General features: G+C 35.3%; 1 protein-coding gene across 1 annotated transcript in view; it reads left to right on the plus strand.

The window, feature by feature from the left end:
- Positions 1-10,246: 10,246 nt before the first annotated feature.
- The window catches only part of LOC115423689 (cytoplasmic phosphatidylinositol transfer protein 1-like), a 123,903-nt gene continuing 106,970 nt past the window's right edge, over positions 10,247-27,179 (plus strand). The window contains exon 1 of the mRNA XM_030140640.1: positions 10,247-10,902. Within this exon, the coding sequence (XP_029996500.1) occupies positions 10,855-10,902 (48 nt within the window). The 5' untranslated portion in view covers positions 10,247-10,854. The remainder of the gene's footprint in view (positions 10,903-27,179) is intronic.

The following is a 27,179-nucleotide window of genomic DNA, read 5'->3' on the forward strand; positions in this document are numbered from 1 at the left end:
CTTCTGCTCTAAATGAAATGTGCATGACACCTAGATGGCTGTCTGACCCACTCGATTGGGAAATAGGAAGTCTGAAATTACCTGAATAAAAAGACGCATTATGGATGCCTCGTTTGTGGGATTGGTGCATTTTTTTTTTAAAGTAATGATGGCCCTGAAGCACCACTACATGTTTGGGTTTGAGACAAGCACTAGAAAATGGATTAGATATCAGTGTATCCATGGAAACAGTCCTGACATCGAAGCGTCAATCACTGCTTTCAAAGGTTGCATCTGCATGATTGATAAGGATGAATACAGATACAGGAACAGAAGAAAAGCATTTGTGAGTGATTTTTAGTAATTTTTTCCACATATTGAAATTCTATATTAAACATTTAAAAGGGTTGTAACACTTTATTTCCATGGTGCTTGTCTTTTTTGTATTTTTCATGAATATTCTATCGGAAAGTGCTTTAACCCTTAAAGACCCAAACAGCCACGGGCAACTAAAGCATCTGCTGATCTAAAATGTTTAATACCCATTGAATCATTATTCCTATCAATACATGTAAATAACTAGTGTAAAATGCAGTTTGTCATCTTTTCATGGTCATCAGATATGACCCATTTGGACGTTCAGAGGCTCTGTAATGAACAAGGAAACACTGTCATCTTCTACAACATTAATTCACCAGTAAAACTCATGGAGCTGGATCAATGACAGTGGATGGACACACTTGTTTTTATGTTCAGTTAATGAAATCTTTGCTGAGAAAGATTCATCTGGGAATTGACACAAAAATAGCACTGGGTCTTTATGGGTCAATGCTCCTTAACCCATAAAGATCTAAACAATAACTGGTCACCAAAATCATTTACTGATATAGAAAGTTTAATCACTGTTGAACCTCTAATCCTATCAATACATGTAAATAATTGGTGTAAAATGCAGTTTGTCATCTTTTCATGGTCATAAGATATGATTCATTTAGACGTTCAGAGGCTCGGTAGTGAATGTGGAAACACTGTCATCTTCTACAAAATTTATTAACAATAAAACCCATGGAGTTGGATCAATGACGGTGCATGGACACACTTATTTTATGTTCAGTTAATGATGGGTTTTTTTTTAAAGTCACTTTTTCTTCCCTTTTCTCTGTTTCTGATATAATAATCTTCAATTTTCATATAAGCTTTTAGGAACATTTACATAATAACTAAATTAGATATATAGAAAAAAAACATGATTTACACTGAAAAAACACAAAAAATAGAGGATAATATTATAATAAATGGTGAAAAATCACTTAAGAAATGTAATGTGTAGAGAAAAAAATATTATGGAACTGCCACAAAAGTAGCACTGGGTCTTTATAGGTTAAACATACATTGTTGGAATTAACTGGGAAAAACATGAGCATTATCTTATTAACATATAAAGAATTCATAATGTAGCACAAGGTGGACATCTATTAATCTCTGTTAATTAATATGCTTGCACTCCGAAGTTCAGTCAGGTCCCTTTGGAGATGTGGCAACATCAGAAGTACAGGTGCTGCCTGAGAAAGCGCTGTTTTGACAGTCCCAGCACAGCAACAGACAGACTGCAATTTACCTGAAGACAAACTTTGTCACCTTATAAATTCCCTCAAAGTTGTTCTTTCTTCAAATTGCCATCAGTGTTACTGTTGACACCAGTTCTCATCTCCCCAGTGCCACCTGACCTCACTAATTGCTTCTTAGAAAGTGATTTAAAAGAACTCATCTCAGGTGTAGGATTGTTTTTATGTATGTATATACAGGGTGGAGAAGCAAAATTTACAATATTTTGAGGCAGGGATTGAAAGACAGTGTATGACCAATTAGTTTATTGAAAGTCATGAGAATTTATTTGCCACAAGAAAATTTACATCATAGAAAATGTTTTTATTCTATGTGTCCTCCTTCTTTCTCAATAACTGCCTTCACACGCTTCCTGAAACTTGCGCAAGTGCTCCTTAAATATTCGGGTGACAACTTCTCCCATTCTTCTTTAATAGTATCTTCCAGACTTTCTCATAATAGTTTTGCTCATAGTCATTCTCTTCTTTCCATTATAAACAGTCTTTATGAACACTCCAACTATTTTTGAAATCTCCTTTGGTGTGACGAGTGCTTTCAACAAATCACACACTCTTTGACGTTTGCTTTCCTGATTACTCATATGGGCAAAAGTTTCTGAAAAGGTATGGATAATAGTGTTAGGTATGATTATGACATCAGTATATGTTTGGTTTCAAAACAATTGACGTAGTGTCTGCTGAGAAAAAACAACTAAATGTTCATTGTAAATTTTGCTTCCCCACCCTGTATATGTGTGCGTGTGTGTGTGTGTGTGTGTGTGTGTGTGTTGTGTGTGTGTGTGTGTGTGTGTGTGGTGAGTGTTTGTGTGTCTGTGCCTGTATCATATGGTGATGAGTGGCAGTATTATCTGTGTGTGAATCTCTGTGGTGAAAACCCACACAGCTGAGAATGGCACCCTCCACGTTTTCCAAGTTATGACATAATCACCTCACACTCTTCAGCCATTTCTTCACCCATCTCATCTAATGAACTGCCCTCCATTCACAGCTCTGTAGAGGCCCATTTCCCACATTCATGGTAGTTAATGGTTCACTATTTCATACTGGGCTTGGAAACAATGCTATAGCTTTTTAATCGGCAACATGAAAGCATTTCAAGTTAACTGGTACCGTGCTGACTGCATTTCACCTACTTAGAGTTCAAGGTTAATGAAAAACAAACAAGTTGAAAATTAACCCATAATAAAGATCCAAACAGCCATTGGCCACCAAAGCATCTACTGATCTAGGCTGTTAAATACCTGTTGATCCACTAATAATATCAACCCATTTAAATAATTGGTGTAACATGCAGTTTATCATCTTTCCATGGTCATCAGTTATTACCCATTTGGACGTTCAGAGGCTCTGCAGTGAACGTGGAAACTCCGTCATCTTCTACAACACTGATTCAACAGTAAAACCCATGGAGTTTGATCAATGACAGTGAATGAACACATTTGGTTTATATTCAGTTAAAGATATATTTTACAGAATAAGTCTCTTTTTCTTCAGTTTTTTTTCTATTTTTGATGTAATAACCCTAAACTTTAAGCTTACTGAGCTTTTACATGATTTCAAAAAGTTGCAAAAATGTCCACTCAGCTGGACACCATGCATTTAATTTTTGAAGCAAAGAAACATGTATTTCTGATCTGAATCTGATGTTTTCTGACATTTTAACATACTGTTATACAGTCATTACTCACTTCATGGAGATAATATGCAAAAAAAAAAAAAACTTTTTTGTCTTGGTAATTACAGTCTAGTAACAATAACAAGCAATTGATTTACACCCAAACATGTTACTGCAGATCAGGTTTATCAAGAACAGCAAAGTTACAGTAATGGTACTAATTGCAGTGCGTGGGATGATGCATGAGCGCCCTATGTGTTAGCTGATATGGAACTAAAACAACAAAATCCATGAATATACAAGAGAACAGCTTTGAATAACTGTCCACTGTAGTAACCACTATGCACGAAAGGGTTAATCCTATCAATACATGTAAATAATTAGTGTAGAATGCAGTTCGTCATTTTTTCATGGTCATCAGATATGACCCATTTGGACGTTCAGAGGTTCAGACACTGTCATCTTCTACAACACTGATTCACCAGTAAAACCCATGGAGTTGAATCAATGACAGTGCATGGAGACACTTGTTTTCATGTTCAGTTAATTATATCTTTGCTGAACAAGTCAATTTTTCTTCAGTTTTCTCTGTTTCTAATATAATAACGTATGAATCTTACTCAGAGTTTTAATGAACATCTACATAATCAGAGAATTAAATATAGGAAAATACATGATTTACACTGAAAAAATGCAAAATACGGATGATAATATTACAATAAATGCTGATAAATCACTTAAGAAAGATTCATTTGGGAACTGACACAAAAATAGCACCGGGTCTTTATGAGTCAATGCTCCTCAACCCATAAAAACCCAAACATCAACTGGCAACCAAAATCATTTGCTGGTATAGAAAGTTTAATCACTGTTAATCCTCTAATCCTATCAATACATGTAAATAATTGGTGTAAAATGCAATTTTTCTTTTTTTCATGGTCATCACATATGACCCATTTGAACATTCAGAGGCTCCATAGTGAACGTGGAAACACTGTCATCTTCTACAACATTGATTGACCAGTAAAACTCATGGAGTTGGATCAATGACAGTGGATGGACACACTTATTTTTATGTTCAGTTAATGATATCTTTGCTGAACAAGAAACTTTTTCTTCAGTTTTCTCTGTTTCTGATATAATAACTTATGAATTTACTCTGAGCTTTAATGAACATCTACATAATCAGTGAATTAAATGTAGAAAAAAAACATGATTTACACTGAAAAAATGCAAAATATGGATGATAATATTGCAATAAATGCTGATAAATCACTTAAGAAAGGATAAATATAGTGAAAGAGTTATTTGGGAACTGACACTTGATGGTTTAAGACAATCTTACATCTGACTGAGGTTCAGACATTCATTCTTATGCTCAGGTTTTATTAAGCGAACTAAAACAAAAGCTGCTATGTCTATAGATAAAGTAAGCCTTAAATTTGAGATCCAAAATCTTTTTAGAATCGGTCACAGGTTTTGAGTGTCCTCTAATGTACCCTCAGTAGGACAAGAATAAAATGAAAAGAACAGCCCACTGTCAAATTCTCTGCCAAGCAATAACAGAATCATAGGAAACGCTGTTCCAAAATCCTCAGTTTGTGCACTGAACACACCATTTAGAAAAGCAACGGCTCACTGTTGGATTTTATATGGATGAAATTCCATCCTACTAAAGTGGCAAGAAATTCCCTGGTAACACAAATGACGCATAAAAGGCCTCCACCCCCATCTAAACCAAACCCCCTCCCCTCCTCTTTCACCTGAACGTTCAGTAATACAATCATTAAACTGGCCTGTGATGCCCATCTAATACCAACGTTTTCTTACCCTGATTGATGGTTCTAATAAAGTTCTTATTAATTTTGGCTTCAGAATAACCCCCCCAAAAACAACGGAGAACAGTTGAAACGTGTTCCTTTTCTCGGTGCCAGAGGAGCGACTGGGCTGAGAGGTTAGGAAAATGACAGTAAAGGCCAGCTAATGATGTTGAACGGCAAGAGGCGAGGAAGCCAGGTCTCTTAGCAACAGTTTCTCCTCGGTGCTGTGCTGACAGTCTGATGCCAGCTGAAATAAATATGAAAAATAAATATGTTTATTCCAGCTACAAGTCTGTGTGAAAAGATATGGATTGTGTCAGCAAACAGCTTAGCGACATTTTTAACATCAATTTACAGATGAATTCTGTGGATGTCTTCTTGCAAGTTAAAAAAAAAAAAAAAAAAATTAAGGTTAATGTCTTGCACAAACTGTTTTACCAGGCGCATAAAAACCAAGGGAACACAGTGACTTTAAATGCCCGGACTTAACATTCATTCACATATGTCTGATTTTGTCTTAGTGTATATATTTTGTATTTAATCCAAACTTTATGATGTTCTTAAAATACCTAATAATCTCCACTAATTGAGAACAATGTTTTAAATTGCATGTTTACATCTTAGCATTTGGTATAAGAGTGACAGTATTTTTTTCCCCTGTAGCACATAAACTGTGTTATATCTGCGGTTGTGGGCAGGCTTGAATTTTAATGTATTGAGCTCAAAAAAATCAGTGTACTGGTGCCTCTGCTGTCTTGTTTCCTGACACTCACAATGTTGGAAATGTGTATGTCAACACATGTGAGTGTATTGCACCCTCTTGAGTTCAAACATGGTAATTTCTTTTTCATTTCTATATAACACAGGAGGAAATAGTTTATTTTTATCATTCCCAGGACACATAATTGACAGCACAGTGAGATCACTACTGTCTAATGCAAAACTGATAAGTGGTTTTCATTCAGTGAAAGTTTGACACACCAAACTTCTTCTGTTTGGACATTTAAATTCATCTAAGTTTATCTCTTGAGGAAATAAGAAAGTAAATAAATAAATAAACAAACAAACACTTCTGTATACTTTATATTGAAATACAAGGTAATATATGCATTAAAAAAAAGCTCTGTGGTCTTTTTTATGCAGCTGAACTCTTAACTGAAATGAAGAGATATAGTGACATCTACCGGTTTTTAGAGGTACTGCATTTTTCTTAAGCCGCTTTAAGACACTAACAGAAATAGAGGTTTAAAAAAAGTAAAATATTATCTTTATTAATGCAGAGAAACATGGAAAATTCTTTTTACTTTTTAGTTTTAAGAGTGTATTACTCAAAAGCAAATATTGTATAATCATAAGTGGACACTTTTTGCTCAAACTGGACATTTCTCAGAGCCTCAGTCAGCAACAGTGGATCAGAACCACATTAGTTCATCTGTTGTGTGAAAATCAACAGTGAATTCTGCATGAAACCAAATACAATTATGTAAACATATGCACATGTGGTATGTAACTAGATTATATCAAATGAGGCCTCATTATACTGATATAAGGAAACTGGGCAGAAAGAAAACATGATCTCCTCATTTATTTATTTAGATGCAATCAGAATGACTTAGCTGTGAAATGCTGGTCTCATGCTTATAAAGCTTAGGCTTATTTTTATTATTAATGTTACTAGTTTCACATTATGCCTTAAAAAAAAAAAAAAATAGTTTCATCTGTGCATTTAAGGGTGCAAATGACAGTTGGAGCAGAAAGAAATAACAATACAGTGAAAAAGAACTGGGCCCATATTCCTAAAGATTCTGAGAATCCTCTCACAGAATTCCTAACGTAACCTAAAAACTCCTAGCAAGGAGTCTTAGCTTAGGAGTGATTCCACAACACTCCCAGAGAACTCTGAGCAAGGAATGGACAGAAATTCCTGTCTTAGTGAGGAGGTGTGGTTCACCCCGCTGCTAGGTACGAGTCATCATTTCAAAAGCTGTGATTGGTTGATCCTAAAAGCTAGAAAACAATATACTTGTGGTGATAATGGGCCTCATATTGATAAACTTAATCATAGAATCTAATCTTATTTCTTAAGACTGTGTAATTGTAAATAATATTTCACATAAAAGAAAATATCTGTTAAATGAATAGTAAGCTATACTTTAAAATTATCCTACAAAATGTGTGAAAAAACTCAGGCACACGTGCACAGTATTCACATAGTGATCGTTAAATTTATTTGCTCATATTAATTGGCATTCTGGTCATTTTTGCACTTTCAACTTTCAACATTTGAACTCAATTTTGGTACTGGGGCCATCGATTACATCCACAACATCCTGTGATGTCCATAAATGCCCTTTTGTGAGCTTGTAAAGTGCGGGCATCCAGTGGAAATGAAACAAATTGTCTCACAATATGAGGTTGTGACAATGCTGTCAGTGTTTGGTTGGTGACCCTGCTGATGGAGGGTTGTGACAAACCCAAGTCATCACTGCTGCACTGCTGCATTTTCCCTGTTGTAAAATACCTCAGTGTTGTGATGACTTTCATTTAAGGTGGTATTCCATTGTGGCGTTGGGTTGGAGAAGTAAGAGCCTCTCTAATGAGATCAACCACAAACACGATTCCTGCACGATCCAATCTGTAGTGTTTAATTAATTCACTGTCATCCAGTGTTTTAGAATATCCCTCCTGCCTCTTCCATCGGCCATTTTGTCCTCTGCTTAGGGAACTCCTAAACCCCTTAAAAGTCCTCTTCTCTACTCTTAACAGATCTCACCTTAGGAGCTCTTTTAAGGGCTAGGATTCTTAAGGAATAGCTTTTCTCTTTACTAGGATACTCTTCATTTTTAGGGGAAATTCTAAGAAAACATCATGATTCTAAGAATTTTCTTAGAATTTGGACACCAGGAGCAACTCTTTGCACTAAGAATCTTTAGGAATATGGGCTCTGAATCTTCAGAATAGAATAGAATAGAATAGAATAGAATAGAATAGAATAGAATAGAATAGAATAGAATAGAATGTGTTGATGGCATGTAGTTGTAGGGAATTAAAAAGCTTAATTTTTGCTTATTTTACTTTTAATGACTTTTAGTTAATACTAAGTAAATAGTAGTAAATGTGTGTTTGTTCAAGTTCCTTATGACTCTGGCCTTATGCTTACAAATGAGAGACTTATTTTAATCTTTAAAGTTAAAAAAATGTATTGTATTTAACTTGTTTCACATTGTGCTTAAAAATAAAGAGTCCAATAGTCCCACCTCTGCATCTAATGGTGTAAACAAGGGTTGAAGCAGAAAGAAATAATAATACAGTTAGTTAGACTAGAATAGACTAGAATAGAATAGAATAGAATGTTTTGAAGGTAGGTAGCTGTAAAAGGCTATTAAAAAGCTTAATTTTTGCTTATTTGAGTTGTATGGACATTGACTTTTCATTACTTTTACTTAATACTTTTACTCAGTAAATAGTAGCAAGTATGTGGTTGTTCAAGTTCTATGCTGAGAAATGAAAGACTTATTTTTATGTTTAAAAAAATATATTGTATTTAACTAGTTTCACCTCATGCTTAAAATAAATAGTCCAATAGTCCCACCTCTGCATTTAAGGGTGTAAACAAGGGTTGAAGCAGAAAGAAATAATACAGTAAGTTAGAATAGAATAGAATAGAATAGAATAGAATAGAATAGAATAGAATAGAATAGAATAGAATAGAATAGAATAGAATAGAATGTGTTGAAGGTATGTAGCTGCAAAAGGCCATTAAAAAGCTTAATTTTTGCTTATTTAGTTGTATGAACATTGACTTTTAATTACTTTTACTTAATACTTTTACTCAGTAAATATTTGTAAATATGTGTTTGTTCAACTTCTATGTTTAGAAATGACAGACTTATTTTAATGTTTAATGTTAAAAAAAAGTCATTGTATTTAGTTTCACATTATGCTTAAAATAAATAGTCCAATAGTCCCACCTCTGCATTTAAGGATGTAAACAAGGGTTGAAGCAGAAAGAAATAATACAGTAAGTTAGAATAGAATAGACTAGAATAGAATAGACTAGACTAGAATAGAATAGAATAGAATAGAATAGAATAGAATAGAATAGAATAGAATAGAATAGAATAGAATGTATTGTGGGCACATAGCTGTAATAAGCCATTAAAAAGCTTAACTTTTGCTTAGTTGAGTTGTATGAACATTGACTTTAATTACTTTAACTTAATACTTTTACTCAGTAAATAGTAGTAAATATGTGTTTGTTCAAGTTCTATGCTTATAAATGAAAGACTTATTGTAATGTTTAATGTTTAAAAAATATATATATTGTATTTAACTTGTTTCACATTATGCTTAAAAATAAAGAGTCCAATAGTCCCACCTCTGCATTTAAGGGTGTAAACAAGGGTTGAAGCAGAAAGAAATAATAATACAGTTAGTTAGAATAGAATAGAATAGAATAGAATAGAATAGAATAGAATAGAATAGAATAGAATAGAATAGAATAGAATGTGTTGAAGGTATGTAGCTGTAAAAGGCTATTAAAAAGCTTCATTTTTGCTTATTTGACTTGTATGAACATTGACTTTTAATTATTTTTACTTAATATGTTTACTCAGTAAATAGTAGTAAATATGTGTTTGTTCAGGTTCTATGTTTATACAGGATGTAAACGAGGGTTGAAGCAGAAAGAAATAATACAGCAAGTTAGAATAGAATAGAATAGAATAGAATAGAATAGAATAGAATAGAATAGAATAGAATAGAATAGAATAGAATAGAATAGAATAGAATAGAATGTGTTGAAGGTACTGTAAAAGGCAATTAAAAAGCTTGATTTTTGCATATTTGACTTGTATGAACATTGACTTTTGATTACTTTTACTTAATACGTTTACTCAGTAAATAGTAGTAAATATGTGTTTGTTCAAGTTCTATGTTTATAAAGGATGTAAACGAGGGTTGAAGCAGAAAGAAATAAAACAGTAAGTTTGAATAGAATCGAATAGAATCGAATAGAATCGAATCGAATAGAATAGAATAGAATAGAATAGAATAGAATAGAATAGGCTTAACTTTACAGTTGTATTGAACATTTTTTTCCTTTTCCTAATAATCACCAGTCGTGGGTAAGTGTTGGTCCAGGTTCCTCCGGACCCTTTTACAGTGAGGTCCATTCTAGTATTTCCGGTTCTATCCTATCTGTGTGCCGCTCACTTGACGCAGATCGGTCAGACTGCATCTCTGAACCGTCAGGAGAAAACTCAGAGGAGCGGATCCACGGACACACACACACTGGGGAAACTGCTTCCAAGTGAACCCGACCACACACACACACACACAGAGCAGGGTTATGTCTGCAGAACCGGACCATCAGCGTGGACTTCATCCTTATCCGGGACGCGAGGGGCTCCGAAGCTGAAGCTGATACCTCTGGTTCTAAGCTTTGTTTTTTTTTTTTTTTTTTTGGAGTTTGGTGTGATTTCTGCAAACTTTGTCCACTTCCACTGGGAAATGCATCCTAATGCTGCAGTGAATGAAAGCGGAGTGTGTTCCAGTATCAGGGCTGCTGTAGTCCTGTAGACCCCCCTGCGCTCCTATCCCACTGTGCGTGTGTGTTTAGACTCACGTAGGCTCCGTGGATCCGCTGCAGGTGCTGATGCAGAAGTGGAGACGGTTTCTGTGAGGGTGTTTATGTGTTTTTTTCCCCCCAACACATTATTGAAATCAAATGACTGAGTCGCAGGATTGCATCCACCAGTGAACTATACCAGCCTGCATCTTCTTCTCCTCTTCCATCTCCTATTGTGCAGAGACTATGTTGATGAAGGAGTACCGCATCTGCATGCCTCTCACCGTGGAGGAGGTAGGGGAAGTTTTCTACTATTACCTATTTTCTCTGTATGCGCTGTGCCTGATTCTTTCTTCTGGGTCTATATGTTATGTTGTTATTCCACCGTGAACAGCCACATTGCAGTAGTTGGATTTCCTGTGCTTTTTCACTTCTGAGACCATCATTGAAGTTGTCAGTGATGCGATGCTCTTGTCTTGTTTATTCTTAACAAAGAGTCCAGCTGGGATGGCAGTCACACAGCCTCCAGCAGGTGGAGCTGTTGTTGTCTTGCATGCTATTGTTGTGGGTTCAAGAGAAGTCATGCAAATGAAGAGACACTGTGTCCAAGATGAGCAGAGACATTCTACATCAGGGGTGTCAAACTCATTTTCTTTCAATTTGATCTCCAGTGGGCCGGACCAGCAAAATAATAGCATAGTAACCTATAAATAATGACAACTCCAAATTTTTCAGTGCAAAAAATAACATTAAATGATGAAACTATTTCTATCCAAAACAAAAAAGATGTGGGAAAAACTGAAATTTCTGAAGAAAAATAAGTACAATTTGATCAATATTAGGCCTCAACTTATGATTTCTACATGTGTATTATGGATCAGATCTACCAAGGCACAAAACAGGCAGAATATTGTTCAAATTGCCCTTATTTTTCTTTAGACATTTCAGGTTGTTCATATTTGTTCAGGTTATTGATGTTTTATTATTAAAGGATATCAGAATTTAATGTTCTTTGCAATAAATCAAAGAGAAAAAAATGGTGTTGCCATTATTTATAGGAATAATGTCATATGATTTTTTTTCACATTAAACCAAGAAGAAAATTTGGAGTCATTATTTCTAGGTTAATATGCTGTTATTTTTTAGTTTGATGCCCTTGACTGTTAATATCTTCTGGGTCATTTTTGCATTTTGCACTTTGTGAATTCATCTCGCGGGTCAGATTGGAACCTTTGGTGGGCAGGTTTTGGCCCCCGGGCCGCATGTTTGACACCTGTGTTCTACATCTTCCATCTGAATACCAGGAGGCTTCTGTATGCGTCAGGGGATGTAAGAATGATCTAAAGTCATGTGTCTGCATTTAGATTTGCTTCCAAACCTGCTGCACTTTGATCCCTCCATGGTTAAATATGTCATGCACACAAACGCTGAACTTCTACTTCTTCTTCTTTTCTTTTCTTTTCTTTTGCATTTCTTGCAGGAATGAATGCTTATGTAACCACTGTGTGAATGAATGTTACTCTCTCAGAGCAATCAGAATCAGAATCATGTTTATTGCCATGTAAGTAAACAGGGTTCACATTAGTAGGAATTTGCTTCAGTGGTTTGGTGCATACAAGAAGCATGCAGTAAAAAAAGAAAAGAATAGAATAGAATAGAATAGAATAGAATAGAATAGAATAGAATAAACAAGTAACTAGGGATGTAACGATTACCGGTATGATGATAAACCGCAGTAAAATTGCAGACAGTTAGTATTACCGTTTAAATTCTAATTATCATGATAATTGACTGATGATGATCATGATGATGACTTTTAGGGGGAAAAACCCCTATATAAAGATCTACTTTTATGTCCAATATTTGAGTATAGTTTTAATTTATTACAATTTTAATTTTATATATCTAATATTTAGAACCAATATTCACTTTTAAAGTCTTTGAAAAGGTTCATTAAACATCAGTGTGTTACTTATGCAATAAAGTATATACATTTTCAAATCAGATTTTACATATTTTTTGAGTGTTTTTTTGTCCTTGTATGTTTTTATAGTAGGTTAAAGTGAAAAAAATAATAGGCAGATGATGTAGATGAAGTTGTGCTGAAAAAAAAGATACCAAACATGAGTATAGTAAACATTTGTTTATATAGTATATAAAGGCAAAATCAATACTGAAAAAACAGACAAAATAGACTCAGACCCCTAAGGGTTAATATTTGAATGTTTCTGCCAACAGAAAGTACATTGTGCATGTTATTTTATGTGTTTTTTTTGTTTTTGTTTTTTTTTAATACAACTTGGTTAAATTATTTCAGTGTGTGTATTAGTACTTTTTGAACATTTTGAGCACAATTCCAATAATACCATGATAATAATGATAACCGTGATAATTTTGGTCACAATAACCGTGATATGAAATTTTCATATCGTTACATCCCTACAAGTAACGTAGAGTTATAATGGACTATCAAATTTTGCAGAATATACAATGTGGATAAAACCACATTGTATATTGGTTCATGGTTCATTTTTCAAGATACACATGGTGTTAGTGTGGAAGGATGCATGGAGTTTAGTGAAATATGGATTTGGGTTTGGAGAAGATTAGATCTGTTCTCAGCCTCGCTCCTGGCTTGGCCTTTTATCTGCTGGAGTTACATACACTGACATAAATCACACAAACAGACACTTTGTTCTTTCTGTGTGTGCTTTTCTTTTCTATAAGATGTATTCTGCATATGTGCTTGGCTCCTGGTTTTGCTTGTGGTGGCTGCTGTGAAGGCAGATACTCTCCAAATGGTTCATTCCACTGTTACCTCAACCGCGACTACATATGTTCCACCTGGAGTGTTTTATTAACTTTAACTGTCATAAAGGTTTTACACCTCATTTGACCCAGGTTATGATGAGACATTATCAGCCACTTTCATGGAGATGCTTCACCTCTGAATATGTGTGTTACCATAGTGGCTCACAGCATCAGTACCATTAAATTATATCTTACTCAGCTGTACAGTTTGTGAAGATGCAATCCCATATAGAAACCAAGCAAAGCCCGGTGCATTGTTCTGAGGTAATGTGAAGATGAAATTGAAGTCATCCATTCTGTTATCCAAAACAATCAGAGAGCTGACATTAACAGCCTCTCTTGAACTCCATGGTGAACTTATTGATCGGTATCTTGCTTGATTCCTGGGCTTTAGACTCTTAAGTATTTTGGTGCGTTTCCCAGTTAAATTGCAAGGGTTCTGCTTTATCACATCTCGTCCTGAGGCTGATTGGCTCATCTGGTTTGCCTCGCTCTGCTGATGATGGAAGATGCTGATGTCCTCAGTAACCAGCTGAAGGCTATTACAGCTGTTGATGTAGTGATAATAATGGGGTCCAACCTGATCTATTAATCTGCCATTGACTCGACAAATTAACAGTTGTAATCTATTAGTTTTTGCAGCGTGCAAGTACACACCAGCTCACACAAATAAATATAAATCATACTGTCATCATTTGCAGTGTGTGTTAGAGACAGATATGTTTTCAAAGACTGGCCTTGAAGTACATGTGAACCTTCAACTGGAAAATATCAAAAGGTTTCTGAGTGGTTCTCCTACACACATACCTACATTTCTGCTGTTCTCTGAGATAATGCAGAGGCAGTGAGTGAAATGTATGTATATGTACAATAGAGAGGAGGGTAGGGATGCACCAATACTGAGCATGTGCACTAATACTCGTACTCGTAAAAGTGCTTGGATATAAAATAAACAACTGTGACAAAAATAACGCTGACTGTAAGTTACGTTAAAGACACAGACGGATATGGATGGAGCGTATTGTCCATCCTCTGTGTACATTCCGTATGTAATTCTGTTTTCCAGGAGCTAGTGCATGTGTACCCAGAGCCATATAAAGACCATCATAGTATCTTATATATAAAGCTCTGTGTGTACCCAGACAGAGAAGCAGTACCACCCGGGTCTGTGGAGGTAGCGGATCTTTTCAAAGAACGACTGTTTATTGTTTATACGGATCCCCATTAGCTTCCCCCATAGTGGTTGCTACTCTTCCTGGGGTCCGTTAAAATACAGATACAGTTACAAAATACATACATAAATAAAAACAAGTTTGCAGTTCCTTGTTATCATCAGCAAGCTGAAAATTTCTTCTCAACACCTAAACCTTAAAACATTTAAACTTTTATCTTTTCCGCAACTTGGATAGCGAGAGTCAAAACAACCGCTATCCGAAATTACTGTATTTCCTTGAGTAGTTCCTGTTTGAGTGTTTTTTTTTTTTTTTTAATGAATATAAGCTTTTAGTGTTTTTGATGTAGGAAGGTAACTTATTCCATAGACTGGAGGCCCTGTAAAAGACAGAATTTTTTAGTCGATTTGTTTTTGGTTTGGGAAGTTCAAGGTGACCCATGGTGAGTTAGTGAAAAATGACTGACATATTTATGACAACTACCCTCATCAATATCAACATTAGCATTCACATTATTATTACCTCCTCTGTTGTCGCCATGTTTGTTACTTTTTTCTTCTTCTTCTCAAAAAACTGGACTCTTCTTTGTGGTGTTTGGCAAGTAGCCATGGTTAATTTAGAGCGGCGCCCTCTGGTGGATTGATTGAGAAACGCTCATTACCTCTGCCAGGAGGTATTGTGATCGCTTTACTTTGTGTGTGTGTGTGCGTGTTTGTTTGTTTTGTTTGTTGTTGTTGTTTGGGGGGGGGGGGGGCAGAAGATCTGTCTTGGCGGAGGTCTGCGCTCTCCGAATGCTTTTCTTGTTACCTCCGCTGGGAGGTATTGTGGTCGCTTTGCTTTGTGTGTTTGCATGTGTGTGTGTTTGTTTGTTAGCAAGATAACTCAAAAAGTTAAGGATGGATTTTCATGAAATTTTCAGGAAATGTTGATACTGGCACAAGGAAGAAATGATTAAATTTTGGTGGTGATCGGGGGTGGGGGGGCCACGGGGGCCCACTGATCTGTCTTGGTGGAGGTCTGTGCTCTCCGAGTGCTTTTCTTGTTCCAGATGTTTTCCTGGAGCATTTTTTACTATATTGCTTGAAATCCCCGTCGCACCCCGAATGCAACCAAATAATTAAATGCTCTAACACAAAAATTTTAAAAAATGTGGTCACCTGTGGAACGGACAGGACTGAAAAAACATCATCCGATCATTTTAACCAGCCCATCGAAATGATTGAATGGTGATATGTCTATCGAACTCAACTGCCATTTGTCCCCTCTGCGTGAAGCTCTCTTCGTGCACGAATCACACGTTCTCAGAGTTGATGCTGCGTAGCGCTTATGAACCCTTATGAACAAGCATTGTGCGTTCCAGTACTCTGGAGGTGTGGCTTTGGGGGGGGGGTCTGAAGAAAGGGGTTAGAACTTTTGAATTGTGTACTTTCAACACATAGCTTGCTTGAACTGTTTTTCCAAGGCCTACCTTTAAATGTCAGTAGCAGCACTTTGTTCCAGTCAGACTAATGACAATGACAATAAAGCACATTTTCAAAAGTAACTAAGAACTGTAATGGTCTTATTAAGTACTCGTATTGGTACTCGATATCTGCAAGTAATCAAATGTAAGTAATTGTACTTGTACTTGGTCTGGAAAAAAGTGGTATCGGTGCATCCCTAGAGGAGGGTTACACTCCCATTGCTAAATAACTGAGGGAGCTTGTTACGCAGCGCTACATTGCGTAAATATGCGTAAACAGGACATTATGAGACTAAAAAATCAGTAGATGCCCTTAAATGGCTTCGCAGTATGAGAGCAGCAGCCTCTTCAGTCAAACTCAAGCTGTATTGAAGTGCACTGCTTCGCTGCAATAAGCTTGAGAATGAGTATCATCTTGATCACTGTTCATCAGGAGGTGCTCACCTTTGAGTCGTGACTAAACTGAAGCACTGTCGCAAAACATTGTCATGAATGTCGCAGCATGACATCAGTATGCCATTAGTTTATTTAATCATAAAACGATTATACACACTGATTGGCATTTTGTGATTCTCTGCCTTTTTGTTCATGTTATGCTGATGTGTCTGTGATTCATATTCTTCTCACTACATATTGGAATAACAAGTACCTTTACAATGTTTAAATTTACATAATGTATTTGGAGAAAGCATTAATGTGTTTTTACATTTTTTTTTTTTTTTTTTTGGTTTTTTTGGTTCGTCTAAACTGGTTCCCAGCTGAACAAATAAGAAAGTGAGTTGTAGCAAGAGAAATGAAATGTTCTTTTTTATCGTTAGTTACAGTTTATATCACAAATAAATATGACTGCATCTTTGTACAACACTGCGAGAAGGGATAATCCATCAAATTTCAATGAAGTGTATTCATCAAAATTGTCAAAGAAATGAATGAATCCATAAACTGTTTGTGTTTTCAGTGTGTCTGTGTCAATGTGTGTACACTCATGGAGATTCAGTGCAAAGCAGACCTTTTATTGGCATTTAACATCTAGAAATTTATGACTCATATACCTTAATGTGGTCTCTGTTGTGCCTGAGTTGACTGTCCATTTGTCACTGTGCACTCTCTGGAACACCCCATTGATCTGAAACCATTTCAGTCTTTTCAGTAGAAGGAGATAGATAAGGGAATGTATGGTACTGAACTCTAATGTGCCATTGTAAGTACAAGACATACAGTACACAAACCTTTCACAAAATGCTGACGTCCTTTGTTATCCTGGCATCCAATGTTCTACTGCTGTCAATCATCCTACAGCCACAGGAGGAAAACAAAAGTCTGCCAGAAAACTGCCCATCAAAAACATGTCACTGTACAGATTTGTTGTCACTTTGATTTCAGTGTGTGGAGAAAAAGGCTGTGTTGAAGCAGGGATTTGCCAAATTAACCATTAAACATAAAGCATTTTCCCATTGAGCAAACCCAGGTTGTGCATGAGAGATACACACCTGTTCTCACTGAGGTGACATCGGTGAGGCAGTGTAAGGACAGTCTCTGCAGTTCTCCATATGTTTGTTTGTGCTGCTGCTCGCTGTGATGCCCCACAGCGGATCTAGGCCCAGACCCAAGATCCTGTTTATGTCCCCAGAGTGGATGCTCTGTGCTCTGACTTAACGAGAGCCTGTTCCTTCGCTGTTCCCCCGAGGAGCTCCAAGCCCAGCCAGACACTGACCTGGCTCACACATACCAGATGGAGAGAAACATGTTCGGTCACACGGTCTGCCAGACGTCAAAAGATGAGCCAGAGAAAAACAGAAAGGCAGACAGAGAATGTATGTATGTTGACGGATCAGTTTGAGTAACTATCTGGTTCTGCTTAAGTCAGCATATCAGTGGTAGTCAGTGTAAAGCATCAATAATTTATCTGTGTACACACTGAGGTTGGATACTGTAAAGTGAAGCGGCTAATGTATCATCCCCACTAGTGCAAATGAGAAATCCCGTAGTCATCGCCAAATTAGCGTGTAACATAAACATGTCGCATGCATTCACACTGTGCATGCAAACGCATTTACACCATTGGCCATTTTACCTGTAGATCGGGGTGTCAAACTGATTTTAGTTCAGGGCCACATGCAGCCCACTGTGATCTGAAGTGGGCCAGACCAGTAAAACAATCTTAATAACCTATAAATAATCCAATTTTTTTTTTATCCCGCCCCCCAAAGGGGAGGCAAGAGGTATTGTTTTTGGTTTGGTTTATTTCTTTGTTTTTTAACACTCTAGCAGCAAAACTATTGATTGAATTCATACTACATTGGGTTTATAGATTGCCAGTGACTCAGAATAGATGTAGTATTTTGGGAAAAGTTGGTCAAAGTTAAAAATTTTTATGAATTTTTAAATCTTTTTTTTTCTTTTCCCCATTTACTTTTAATGGGCAAAATTTCAAATGTCTATAAAAACATACATTTTGTTTCAATGTACTTAAAACTTGGCACATATACAGAGGCAGGCATCAGCTGGATTGATGCCAAAATAAACTACAATACATGTGAGGGGTGGGGTTTGTTGTACCTGGCACTACTTGTTTTAGTGTGAAAAAGGTAAATTATATTATGAAGATGTGAATGACCTGAAAACCATGTACAACCTGAAATTTCCTGAGTAAAAAAATTCAATTTCCGAACCTACTTATGGTCCCCCACACTCGTTTCAGACTGCTCCTTCCAGGCCTTTTTGCCGAGGCTCTGGAATGATCTTCCACTCTCCTTACGTTCTTTGGACTCTGTTGATGTTTTTAATAGTAAACTCAAAACCCACTTGTTTCTCCAAGCATTGTAACGGCAGTAGATTAAGGGTCATTATATGACCATCATGTTTATTTTGATTTATACCTTTTTGTGATTGTAATTACAGGGTGGGGAAGCAAAATTTACAATGAACATTTCGTTGTTTTTTCTCAGCAGGCACTACGTCAGTTGTTTTGAAACCAAACATATATTGATGTCATAATCATACCTAACACTATTATCCATACCTTTTCAGAAACTTTTACCCATATGAGTAATCAGGAAAGCAAACGTCAAAGAGTGTGTGATTTGCTGAATGCACTCGTCACACTAAAGGAGATTTCAAAAATAGTTGGAGTGTCCATAAAGACTGTTTATAATGGAAAGAAGAGAATGACTATGAGCAAAACTATTACGAGAAAGTCTGGAAGATACTATTAAAGAAGAATGGGAGAAGTTGTCACCCGAATATTTGAGGAACACTTGCACAAGTTTCAGGAAGCGTGTGAAGGCAGTTATTGAGAAAGAAGGAGGACACATAGAATAAAAACATTTTCTATGATGTAAATTTTCTTGTGGCAAATAAATTCTCATGACTTTCAATAAACTAATTGGTCATACACTGTCTTTCAATCCCTGCCTCAAAATATTGTAAATTTTGCTTCCCCACCCTGTATATCTTGTATTTCATTGTCTTTTGTGAAGCACCTTGGGACTTCTCTTATCTGTGAAAGGTGCTATATAAATAAACTTTGCTTGCTTGTATTTCTCAGCTTATTATTAACACAATTTACAGATCATCGAGGATGTACAAATGCACAAAACATTTAGTAACAGGCATTATATTGTTAAAATCGCACGTATTTTTCTTAATAAATTTCAGGTTGTTCATATTTGTTCAGGTTGTTTGCATTTTATTGTGAAAGGATAGTTTGTAAATGTAATTTTTTTCATAATGTAATTTTATTTTCTTCATGTTTACCTTTCAGTATATGCATCCACTCCTTGTTTGTATTTTCAGGTTGTATAAAATCTACTTGTGATGTAGATTTTATGTAATCACAGGTGTTTTCATACAGGTGTGGAGGTTAAAAACGTGATTCATTTTACTGCTGTATGGTGTGTCTCAACAGTGATGGTTAGAAAAGTGTTTTTTTTTCCATTCCTGTCACATCATTTTGCATTGTATAGTTCTTGTATAGTTGTATTTCTTGGTTTTGAGTTGGATCAAAAGGATAAAGCTGTAAAAGTCTGGTGTTTCTTTTTTCTTCTGCTGCTTTTATGGGAAAAATTGTTTGAGCAAGCTTTCATTTTTACTTTGCTGATCCATATATTTATATTTAAAGGAAATTCAGGTGGGTTAAGGTGGATTTATTTGGGGACATGGAATATAATAATCATAATTATGTTTTCATTAGAGCATAGTGACACAAAAATAAAAACTTTGCTTAGATTACCTCACCATAGCATGTGTTAATATCTACAATAGAATGAATAAGTCCACAATAGACAAAAAGATATGGGGTTTTTAGCTTCTGAAGAGAATGAGGTAGCTATATTTAAAGCTGGTTGAAATCTACAACATCACCACTACAATTAATATTACACACTGAGCATTTAAGGAACACCAGTGTATCTATTCAGTGCATTTCTTACATAAAAGCAACTCTGCATGCCTTACATAAACAGAAAGTCACATCTAGAGCGAAAGAAAAACAGCACTTATACATAAAAGATGTTAATACTGAAAGGAAAAGTAAAGCACATAACATAGTTTTGTATTTCTAATAGGTTTCTTCACATTGCAGTTGGAGCAAACAGCAGTGGAAAATTCATTCTGACATTCATTTTCCGACCTCACAGATCAGAGCGCAGAGATCAGAGAGTTACCAGGTACTTGCCCCGCAATTAATTAACTGTACTGATTCAAGAACAAAGTGTTGTTTCTGCAACCTGAGCTGCAGTGGAATTATTCTGTGCTCTTGTTTGATGAGCTCCTGAGAAATGAGCTTTGGAGTGTGTGTCTCTGGACATATATCATATCATATCATATTGCAAGTTGGATTTATCACTTGGTCTGCGTTCATAGTGTTAACCCTTAAAGACCCAGAACTATTTTTGCAGCAAAATCCAAATCAATTTTTCTTTACTGTTAACCTTCCCCAAGTCACTTTTAATATTATTCTTTGAATTTAGCATTTTTCTTTTTCTACTTAAGTTTTTATAGAAATTGTATAAACACATAGTCACCAAAAACAACAAAAAATGAACAAACAAACCTTGCTTTGGTACACTACATGACACTACATTCACATTATTCAGCCCTTCTACTATTCCAGGTTCTGTAATCAGTCCATTTATTCCATTTTTTTGTCCATTTGTGCTTCTTGTAGTCACAGTCTGTGAGTTATTTTTTCCATTGTATATATTCCTTCAATATTTGTGATCCATTGGTCCTTTGTTGGTGGTCCTGTCTTTCCCCAGTTTCTTGTAATAGCTTTTTTGCAAGCCGCTAAAAGTACCTCAACCAAGTATATGTCATTTCCCACTACATTTCCTTCAGACAAGTTCCACAAAAACAGTACATCACAGCACACTGGAATCTTATACCCCATTATTTGCTATTGCACTCCACACACCATCTCCCAAAACACAGTTATTTTATCATATTTTCAAAAGACGTGTATGTGAGGTCTACATCAAATTCTGCATTTTGAATTTTTTCAGTGAAAATCAGGTATTTTCCTGTATGTAAAAGAAGAAAAATGGACTTTTCAGCAATGTTGTTTGACCCATAAAGACCCAGTGCTACTTTTGTGGCACTTCCAAAATATTTTTTCTCTATACATTACTGTTCTTGAGTAATTTTTCACCATTTATTATAATATTATCCTCTATTTTTTGTGTTTTTTCGGTGTAAATCATGTATTTAAAAAAAAAAAGAATTTATTTATCATGCAAATGTTCCTAAAAGCTTGATTAAAGTTGAAAATTGTTGTATCAGATCATTATATCACAAGAAAAAGTGACTTTTTCAGCAAAATCTATCATTAACTGAACATAAAACAAGCATCAGCAATCACGGTCATTTATTGAACTACATGGATTTTCTTGGTGAATCGATGTTTTAGGAGGTGACAGTGTTTCCATGTTCACTACGGTGCCTCTAAATTTCCAAGTGGGTCATATCTGATGACCATGAACAGCTGAGAAACTGCATTTTAATCAGAATCAGAATAATTAATGAATCCCAGGGGAAATTGTTGAATTTTATCTGAATTATTTGCATGTATTGATAAGGGTGTGTATTGGCAAAAATCTGGTGATAAGATACAAATCACAATACTAGGATCACGATACGATATATCACGATATATCACGATATATTATGATACTGTTAAAAAAGCAATGTTTTGTTTGTTTCTTTTTTTTTAAGATTATTTCTGGGAAGAATTAAATTACACCAGAAATATGCACAAATACTAAACACATTTTTATTTGACCAGAACAGGATCTAATGCTATTGTTAAGACTTCTGGGTGACATGACAAAGCTGTTAAGACTGAGTAAATGGGTTTAAATAACTTCACTGCTGGAAATGGTAATTGTTTGGTTTCTTTAAATTTCTTTATATATTTACATATTTTTGTCTAATTTTATTAATAATAGTAATGTTTATATTATGGTTAAACAAGTCTGGCAATTTATATTTATGAGCAGGCGGGGTTGCCTGAGGTTATATATGGCGGCTGCGGCCCATCCTAATCAATCTGTTCATTGATCTGTTCACCATCGGCAGGAGCACTCAGCCCATTGGTATGTAACAAACGCTATCAGTTAATGTAGACTGTAGTTAGTCTAGCGTGTTTTGTCTTTTAAGTCTGTTTTTTTTTTATGTGAGAGATGACTTTGTTTGCTTGTTGTTGTGTTTTATGTGTGAAGAGTACATTGTAATTATGAATTTCTATGTGTCTGTTTCTATTTAAAGGTTTATAACCTGTGATAAAATCCTGTAGTAAACAAAAATAAATTAAACAAGAAAAGGATAAACACGAGTCATAACAGTATGTGCTGCCTGTCCAGCCTTTTCGGAGGGCTAAAATTTTGAAAAGTCCGAACAGCTATATCACAAATTTTTTCTAATTCTTCTAGTTTCCAAAGGAACTAAAATCTGCCACTCTCAGACGGTAAAAAGTGCTTTTTAGGATGCTTCAAATAACCATTAATTAATAAAACAGTGTTAAATAATAATAAATAAAATATAAACAAGAAAGAAAACCAAAAAACAAAAATAAACCTCTGCCATATCTGTATTTGAATAAATACATAAAAATATCGATACAGTATTGTGAAATGAAATATTGCGATATATTGCAGAACCGATACTTTCTTACACTCCTATGTATTGATAGGATTAGTGGTTGAACAGCTATGAAACATTTCAGATCAGTAGATGCTTTTGGTTGCTAACAGTTGTTTGGCTCTTTGAAGGTTAAACTCACACAGCCACAGTATTTCTACACTGCTTTGGTATATAGTTGTTGATGTTTCCCCTCGAGTTTATCAGGCTGTTAATCTGCATACCGATACTGGAACTGCGACCATTGGCCTTGCTTCAGCGGTGCTTCCAGCCTGCTGCCTCCAGTGAATGACACCCTGCTGTGAGGATAATTGAAACCCTGGTGGTATGTGCAAGGTTGTGCTCACATACTTCATCTCACATTGTGGTTACTTTATTAAAGCGTGTTTTTCCAGCTGAGGGGATTTTTGCTATTTTCCCTTTAGTTCATCATTTTGAGTACTCCAGCACTGACATTACACTAATCGGTACAGTACCCTGTGGTTGCAGGCTAATAAATTTTTGGTTGCACTCTATTTTTTTTTTATCTAGTGGAGTTTGTCTGGTGTGTGTTAAATAATAATTTAATAATGACTACATCATCATCTGTGGTAGCAATGGTAGTGGTGTCAGTCAGTCGCAAATTAGTCATGACAGAGCTGTTTAGATGCAGAATGAGTTATAAAATGCAGCGTTCATTTAACCTACAGGATCCCTGCAAGTGTTGTGTTTAGTGCCTTCTAAATCAGGATGTTAGGAGAGAGCTTACATACTGGAAAAGACAAGTCGGCAGAAAAGGCAATGGCAATGTAGCTGCATTAATGATGTGACAAATATGGAGGGTCAACAGTTTTCTATTTATAGTCCAGCGCAACAGACTAAATAAAGAGCAGCTGGTCAGGTGACGGACAGAGGTGAGAGAGAGTGGCCGTGCCTGCGTTACCATGACAACGCATGAAAACATTTGATGTAGACCTCAGTATTGACCAGTACCAAGTGTACATAGTGCATGTTTATTAATTTAAAGAAGAACAGTCAATAAAGACCAGGCACAAAGAGAAGGGAAAAATAATAGACAAAAAGGGTGATATGATAGAGGCAAAGAGGGAACAAAAGCCAACAAAAACAGATGTCACTTACAAAGGATGGACAGAGCATGGTTAAAAACAGAGACGTAGGAACAAACCAAGCAGTGAATGAGACAATGAATAAAACAGTTTATACCAGGGGTGTCAAACTCATTTTCAGCCCAGTTTGATCTCAAGTGGGCCAGACCAGCAAAATAATAACATAACAGTTTATAAATAAAATATTAATAAAAATATTTACATTTACAAACAATCCAAACAAAAAAAAGATAGAAATAACCTGAAAAAAAAGAAATTTCTGAAGAAAAATAAGTGCAGTTTTAAAAACATTATGCCTCAACTTATCATTTATACATGTACCTGACACAAAACATTTAGTAAAAGGCAGAATATTGTTACAATTGCACTTGATTTTCTTTAGACATTTCAGATTGTTCATACGGTTGCAGAAAAAATGATTAGACCACCCCTTGATTTCTTCAATTTCTTGCTCATTTTAATGCCTGGTACAACTGAAGGTACGTTTGTTTGGACAAATATAATGATAACAACTAAAATAGCTCATAGGAGTTTAATTTCAGAGCTGATATCTAGCCATTTTCCATGTTTTCTTAATAATAACCAAAATCACTTCAGTTCTTACATTAATATCTATGGCATTGTACTGACAAAAACAGTGCTTTTAGGAATTCCATGTTTTCTTTTCTGTCTGTTTTAGTCACATGATGCACACAGGAGTTAGTACTTGATTGCATAACAATGGTTTTTGATGACTAGTGATGGTCTAATAATTTTTTCTGTGACTGTCTTTGTTTAGGTTGATGAGATTTTATTGTTTGTTAATGTAAATATTTTCATATTTTAATGTTATTTTTTTGCACTAAAATAAAGAGAAAAAATATTTTTTCATATTATTTTTGTGTTTTTTTTCCACATTAAACCCAGAAGAAAATTTGGGATCATTATTTATAGGTCATTATGGGATTATTTTACTTTAGATCACATTGATCTGCATGTGGTTCCTGAACTAAAATGAGTTCAACATCATTGACTATTAATATCTTAAGTGGAATTTTTACACTTTGCAAATTCTTCCAACTGGCCAGATTGGAACCTTTGGTGGGCTGGTTTTGGACCTCAGGCCACATGTTTGATACCTGTGGTTTATATATTTATCATGCACTATTTGTATCTTATCATCCCTGACCATATTCAGATGGAGATGGAAAATGATATAGAACTGAGACACTGACTTCAACCATAGCTTTGATAACAAAAAATCTTAGAATTTCCATAATTAAACCACATTTTAATACAGATCCTGGACCGCAAGACACAAGTGAGTTGGAATGCATCAAATGTCCTGTTTTAACACCAATTATTCTACATCCTAATTTATGAGCAGAATTATAAACCCTAAGCAAGATCATGAACCCTTTTCCAGTTATAAGGGACACAGCTTGTGAGAATATATTTTGTTTTTGTTTGTTGTTAAGTTTGTTCCTAAGGCATCTTTTACCAAAAATGCCTTTATTCATTATAGCAGCTTCATGTGAAAGTGTGACACTGAATTTACAATATGCTGAGCAAAACAACACATTTTGTTTTAAGTCTGCTACATTCCTGAGAACTACAGCAGCATGCTTTTTTTTGCAGCCATTAAAAGGTAACACTACTTGTGTTTTGATCAGATTTTTTAGAAAATCTGTGGGAAAAATGTTAATTTATGCACATTTTTATTCCCCATGAAAGTGTAACTGTACTCCACCTACTACATGATTCTGAAAGCACACTCATTGAGAACCAGATGATTTTTTTTGCACTGGTTTTCCCGCCTGAGAAAGGCCATAAATCATTATCCCTTTACATGTATGCTACTTTTAGAATATTTTCACTGTTTTGTGTAATTCTTTCCCTGAAGGGCTCTTCAACCTATACCATGAAAAGACCATTCCTGCAGCCTGTGTTGTTGTGTCTCTGTGGTGTTTTATCATGTTATTTCACATTCAAGCCAACAAACAAATTATGTGATTGCAGCAACAGTTTTATGAGACAAAACCATCGCTTTCCTGTGGTTCTGGAGAGAGTGAAAAAACAGCTTCCATTTGATCTTTTGGAAAACGGAGGTTTTATCAGAATGTGACTGAAGTACAAGGTGGACTGAGCAACACTGAATAGAGATGGGAACAAATAAGTTTATTATTTTTATTTACCTATACATATATATATATATATATATATATATATATATATATATATATATATATATATATATATATTTTTTTTTTTTTTTTTTTTTTTTTTTAGTACATGATATAGTCATACTAAAGCAACAGGAAAAGTACGTCTCCATCACAGAGGTGGTGAGTGTAGCTATTTTCACCTACAAAATACAGATTTTTTTTTCCGTATTTGTCCATTTTTATTGGCCCTATCAGCAGCATTGATAGGTTTCCTTACAAATGAATCATATGTTTCTATTTACAGCTCAAAAAAACTGTTTAAGTGTATCACTTTAGTTTAATTTTAATTTTAAGGGGACTTTCAGATGAAAAATGGACTTCATCAGCAAAATATATCATTAACTGAATGTAAAAACAAGCATCTACAGCTACTGTCATTTATCAAACTACAAAGGTTCTAATGGTGATTTTGTGTTTATGCGTTCACTACGTAGCCTCTGAATGTCCAAATGGGTCATATTTGATGACCATGAAAAGCTGAAAAACTGAATTTTACCTCAATTATACTGTCAGTCAATGATACGGAAGCACAATGAAAATGTCCAGGTCAATAATTTATTAAATTTTGCCATGAAGAGTTTGGGAAGTGTTTGATTTGAAATGTTTCAGTTGAATAGTGTGCACAGAACTTATTAATGAGTCTTACACTTTCCAAACATTTTTCACTAGGCTTTAGGGAGTG

The sequence above is a fragment of the Sphaeramia orbicularis genome, chromosome 8 (assembly GCF_902148855.1).
Source record: "Sphaeramia orbicularis chromosome 8, fSphaOr1.1, whole genome shotgun sequence".
Classification (NCBI taxonomy): Eukaryota; Metazoa; Chordata; class Actinopteri; order Kurtiformes; family Apogonidae; genus Sphaeramia; species Sphaeramia orbicularis.